Here is a 6,322-nt window from a genome sequence, read left to right as displayed (position 1 = left end):
TCCATCTCCCCAGCTACATCTCTTTCCTCCACCATGTGCCTTGCAAAAATCTGTGCTCCCCTGTGCGCTCTTCCCGCATCCTTCAAACTTGCACCGCTTCCCTCCGCCATGCCTCACACAGCAATCAGTACGGCCACGTGCACTCTTGGTGCATCCTGCAACAGCACACCTCTTTCCACCACCATGAGCAACACAGAAGTTTGTGCCACCATGTACACTCTTTGGGCAAATACCACCACCATTGAAAAGGCAGCGTTTTCCTCCACCGTGTGCCTTGCACAATGGGGTGCTCCCTTCAGCACCTTTGGTACAACCTGCAAATGAGCAACGCTTCCCACCGCCATGTGCTTTGCAGAACAAGGTGCTCCCTTGTGCACCCTTGGTACATTCCTGGTACTGACAACGGCGTCCACCCCCATGAGAAATGCACAATCCAGCTTGCCCCTCAGCACTTCGGGTGCAACCATCTATCCTACATCTCTTGCCTCCTCCATGTCTAATGCAGAGTCCTGACTTACCACGCGCAGCTTTTGTACACCCTCCTGGAAACCCACAACGCCTACCCCCACCATGTGCTATGCAATAATCTGTCTTGCCCTCAGCACTTTTAGTACAGCCCAAGTGCTGGCACCTCCTCCCTCCGCCATGTGCCTTACAATAAGCAGTGCGGCTCTCAGCGCCTTTGTTGCATCCTGGTTTCTGACATCTTTGTCCACCCCCATGTCCGATACAAAGCCCTGAAGCACCTCGAGCTCCCTTTGTACAGCCAAAAAACCTACACCTCTTAGGATTGCTTGTTCGGATATCTGAAGTTATGCCTGTAGCCTGGAGACTAGATCCGTCTCCATGAGAGTAGGTGGTAGCACTAGATGTTTCCAGGGACAGCTGGTGATTTGTAGCAAGAATTAGTTCTTGAGGCTGCACCGAGCTTTTAACATTATCCATTCTTGGAGCTAAAAGAAGTGATGGCATATAACCACCTGATTTCTTTGCTGAGGTAGAACCCTCATCAACAACAGGAACCCTTGAAGTTGAATAATTATTTTCAGCAAATGTTTGGCTTGAAAAGTGTGACATATTTACATCAGCCTCAGTTGAACCTGAGCACTCCAACACGCTTGATGCCTCATTATTTCCACCAGAAAGACCAAGTTGAAGGATTGAATCACATTCAGATGGCATGTGCTGAGGGAAAGGGCTAGCTGAGTTTTTCTTCTTATTAAACCCCAAATTGTTGTAGTCATCGTCATATGCCATTGGGGTTGGGCCCAACCCCAGAACCAATCTGCAGCCATCATCAGAAGCATTTTGAAATTTCATCCCAAGATTGCTCTTTGTACATCTATAATTAGTCATGGTTTCTCCAAATCCAATGCCATTCAAGCATAATGTAGTATCACCGAAGTTATCATTTTTCCTAAGTTCAGCATCATAAGGAGATTGTGCAGCTTTCTTGTTTAAATCCATTATCCAGATGTCGTGTAATACAGCTAACAAAAGGTTGAGGTAGCAAAGCAGGTCACCACATAGCTACTAGAAAATCGACATACCTTCAGAAGTTTATCACTGGGAAAAGATATATCAACATACAGCCTCCGCCACTAACAAACCCAGATGTATCTGATCTATCCATTTTCGCAATATACAGGACAAAGTTCACAAATTCTTTCAATGAAGCTAATTCTGCCAAAAGTATCTTATAACGTCTCTTGGAAAGAAACCTTTAATAAGATTGGCTAGTACTGATGTCACGAGTTCTCTGGAGCTTAGCGTGCTCCTTCTGGACAAATCATTAAGCTTCATCAACCCTGACAAAGAAGGAAGACACAAGTCTTTGAGAATTAATGGCTAGGAGGAGATAGTTATTCTTTTAATAACCCAGTGAGACTTGGATAGCCCTTTCACCACCCTAACTATGCAGTCTGTTTATATGATCTAAAGTAAAACTGTAAAAGTCAAGTTTTTACACCTCACATCAATCATGAGTCCATTCTTACACAATGAGTTGACTATATTGATATGTTAAGAAAATGTGAAAACAGAAACGACCAATAGTAACAAGCAAGTATGAAATAAAAGCATCTTGATGTATAAAAACCAGGAATGAATTATGACAAGAACTAAAAACAAGAGGATAGGATCAGATTATAGACAAGGAAAGTTTTTTCATGTCATTAAAGTAGGACCTTAATTCTTTCAGGAAGACAAATATCAAATATATCTTTGCCTTGAAACAGACCAAAAAGAAAGAGGCAAATTGAAATTAATTAATGCTTCAAACAAAAACAAAACAAAAAGATAAGGAAACTGAAAACACCGTGAAGATTTCTCTGACCTTTGCCGATTTAATTGGTGAAAGATCCATTCCTGCCTTGTTTGTATGATGTTTCAAAGTAATAATAAAATCCTTCCGATATATGATTTTACTTTCAAAGCTTTCAATTCGCTTTTGAAATATATAAAGAAATGCTAAAGACCCCCTGCATGAAATTTGAGCATGAGTCATATCAAGCCACAGGCTAGAAAATCAATGGAAGAGAGTAGTCCTCTTGCAGCAAACGAAAACAAGCTTAGTATAACCAACACAGAACACACTAGCTACAAGGCTTCAACTACTTATTCAAGATATCGTAATAGTAAGATAGTTATACAACCAGCATGTATGTATGTAGTAATGAATAGTGCTCATAAAGAAGATGTTAGAAGTAGATCAAAACAAGAGATGCAGCAACAGGTAAGAAAAATTTGCAGCTTCCATGTAACAAAGCAGTAGATCCAAGATAACAAAATCACAAAAACAACACATCGCTTGGAATCTTAGAACCTTAGAACTAAGCTATTAAATAGGGAAAAGAAACAATTGAACCAAAAAGAAGTAACGTAAATCATTAAAAGAATAACCAAGTTGCCTCCATATTACCAACATAAAGAGAGAAAATTATTAATCAATTACATCAAGGACTAATTACTTATTCCAGAAATTCAATCATTAAACTTAATGATTAATGAGCAAGACACACAAAGAAAACACTAAAACTTCCAGAACCAAGTCTAGCAAATTCACCAACTAAGAACATAAGAATATGGAGAATAAGACTAATTAGTAAACAACAACTGCATCAAAAATGGTCCCCTAGCTCAAAAACCACAATCTGAATTACCAAAACCCAACAAACCAATTGCAAAGTAACATCACCTACCAAAGACAAGTTCAAATGTTCTGTAAAAAACAAAACTTAGCATAAGGATATGTGAAACCAGCTGGTAACAGCTCAGAAAAACAAATAAGAAGAAACCTTCACACGAGAAACAATAAGAAAGCCTTAACAGCACAGAAAACCAGCAATCCAATTATCACGTAGCAAACGAATTGCAAAAACAAAGTTGAAGATGGAATTAACGGAAATACATCAATGAAAGTAGAATCAGATTGAAAATATTACCCTAAGCGACCAGAATTCAAAAGAGAATAAGTTTCCAGATCTGGGAATCACTGAAGCCCCCCTCCAGTCTTCGAGACTAACGACCTATGAAGAAGAAAACCCACGGAACAGGAAGAAAGAAGATTACAGAGAGAAAGAGAAACTCGTTAAGTAAACAAAAAGTTGGGGGCGGCTCAATTTTCATCGCTCATTTTATTTTATTTTATTTTATTTTATTCTGTGGAAAGAGAAAAAGAAAAGAAATTCTTTGGTGACTGAGCAATGGGAAGGTGGGAAAAAATAAAATATCGAGGGTGTATTGAAATGACGAGAATGACCTCGGTGGCAAGTGGACGAGGACAGGCGTCACATGCTGGCGGGGCATGCAAACTTTTGGTTGAAAAGGATGCACCCTGAAATCCCGAAATTGCCACTGGAATGAGGGCTTGTGTGGACAGCGCGAAGGATGGTTTCGTCTTTCTCCTGTCTGTCCATTCTCGGGTTTTGTGTTTTGTCTTTCGCTAGTGGAAGCAGAAGCTGTCGTGGCGCGCTCGTGTCTACCAGCATAGAACAAAAGTTGCGGGTTGCTCCTCTGCGGAAACAGTGTTTTGGTGAGATAATCCTGACGGTTTTGATGATTTGGAAGTTTATAAAGTCAACTATTTACAAACCGAAATCTTTCTTAACTGTGAGGATTATTGTAGACGATTGCTATCACCTTAAACAGTGAGAATCTAGCTTGATGTGAGCTGGAGTTGATGACGTAACCATCAGGCTCGGCTTTTATTTTTAGCAGCTCGACTGAGCTTATTTGTTTGATCCAACTAGGACAATAATGCAAGAAAAATCTTTTACTTTATTATTTCTTTTATTGATTTTAGCTACCATATGTTTTAAAACTATATGTCAAAACCATGTGTCCTGTTAGTAGGCTAAATTCTTTAAATTAATTAAATTATAAATTTAATATGCATAATATATAGATTTGACTTACAAATATGATAGTTGGTAGAGTTTTTGTGCTTGGACGCTGAGACGCAAAGACCAACTAGAGTCTAGAGCAAGGTATTTAGAGGAAGAATAATAGGAAGATATCATTGACAAAAATTTAAGATTATTAAGCTTTTAAACGATCCAATAACTAATGAATATTGACTATGACTATGAGGATTCTTCTTACCTTACCTATAACCGTTGAAAAACTACCTCAGGTCCTCATCTGTCCCTATTGGTTCTCTTTTTTTATTTCACAAAACTGATTCACATTTACAACGTCATAAGGAAAGGAAAACAGGGGCGCGGAAAGAAAGGGTTTTAACAGCTCGTTTATGATTGCATTGTCTTTATACAAGGTCATTACTCATTAGTAGTTTTTTTTTCCTTTAAAAAGTAAAAGATAAAGCTCAATTGTATGTATTATTTTAGTATCTTTCGTAGTTTATCAAATTTGTTTTTTGTTTAGTCTATTGTTTTGCATGAACAAACTTTATCGTTTGTATTCATATATAGCCGCTGGCAGGTGAAATTTATAGTAGAGTTAATATAAAATTGATCTAGTCGCTTGGATTAATTTTATGGACTTCAATTTCAATGCTTACGTCTTGTCATGTCACATAAGATAAAAATAATATATGAAAATATTATGTACTTTTATGGAATATACTAATAAATATAGTCATATAGGTATGATATGATAAAATTTTAAACTAATTTTTAAATATAGCTTATCAAAAGTCATAACAATTATGTTTGATAAATTAAAATAAAAATAGAGTTTAGTAAGTATAAAATTACAAAAATTGTATTTATTAGTAAAAATATTTTAGAATTTTGTTAGGTAATCAACTAGAGATCCAATTAATTTCTGCAAAATCTTAATAGATTAGACCTAAAAATTTAAATTATCAAAAAATCATTTATCCAATTACCTAATTTTTATCCTAATTATCCTAATTAATTTAAAAAATCATCGTTTTACCTAATGTCCAGTTTTCACCATCGCGTTTCACTTCTCTACTTCCATACCGTTGGCTAGCTTTCTCTGCATAGCGGCGATTTCCGCATCTCTCCCCTTAGTCGTCTTTTCTCTCACAACTAACTTGAATCAGCGTCGTCCAATGCTTCGGCAGAAAAGACGCTGCCGTTGCACTCGAGGAAGCCATCCACGTCGACTGTGATGGTACTTGCTGCCACCTCTGCTTCGGACCCTTATCAAAGATGCCGCCGCAGATTCGTCTTCTTTAGTAGATCTGTCAATGCTCCGCCTCCTTCAGCATTCATCGCGTCGACGTGAAAGCCATCACTATCGCCAAGACGTGTGGACCGTGTCCTCCATATCCGTCGCATGCCGCTGCTCTACTACCACCTAATTCGTCTCTGGATATGTCTTATTAATACGTTGGATGTGTCTTCTTATGCGTGTGTCTTTTTAACAAAAGTGTCTTCACGAAGTGTCTTTTTATACATATGTCTTATAATGGAGGTGTGTTTGGGGATGTAGAATTTTTGTTCGCAGCTTTGGGATGCGGCCGAACTTGTGGGGTGAAGGTGCGTGCGATCTCGATGACAATCCCGTTGCGCGCAAACTTCTGTCGCTAGCTGATGACAGCATCAATGGCGTCATGGAGGGCGTTGGGTGCTTTTCCGAATGCATTATGGTGGGCGTTGGGGGCGGCTTCCGGTTGGTAAAACGGTCGGGATGCGAGGGGTGGATGTCAACAATGACGGATCCAGAAAATTTTGATAGTGGGGACGAAATATATATAACATAATAATTTTTATAATAAAAATATTATACTTACATAAAAATTAGTTATCAAATTATCTACTATGAATTTGTGTATAAATATATATATTATTTAATTTATTTTCAATATATATTTTGTATTTCAAGATTTATT

General features: G+C 38.1%; 1 protein-coding gene across 1 annotated transcript in view; it reads right to left on the bottom strand.

Moving 5' to 3' along the window:
* The window catches only part of LOC107631614, a gene marked incomplete at its 5' end in the record, with an annotated part of 4,472 nt that extends 968 nt beyond the window's left edge, over nucleotides 1-3,504 (bottom strand). Inside the window, 3 exon segments of the mRNA XM_016335103.2 lie at nucleotides 1-1,808; nucleotides 2,336-2,480; nucleotides 3,444-3,504. Coding sequence (XP_016190589.1) covers nucleotides 1-1,467 — 1,467 coding nt within the window.

Source organism: Arachis ipaensis, chromosome B03, assembly GCF_000816755.2.
Source record: "Arachis ipaensis cultivar K30076 chromosome B03, Araip1.1, whole genome shotgun sequence".
NCBI lineage: Eukaryota > Viridiplantae > Streptophyta > Magnoliopsida > Fabales > Fabaceae > Arachis > Arachis ipaensis.
The sequence above is the reverse complement of the archived record's forward strand: the minus strand, read 5'-3'. Positions and strand labels throughout refer to the sequence as shown.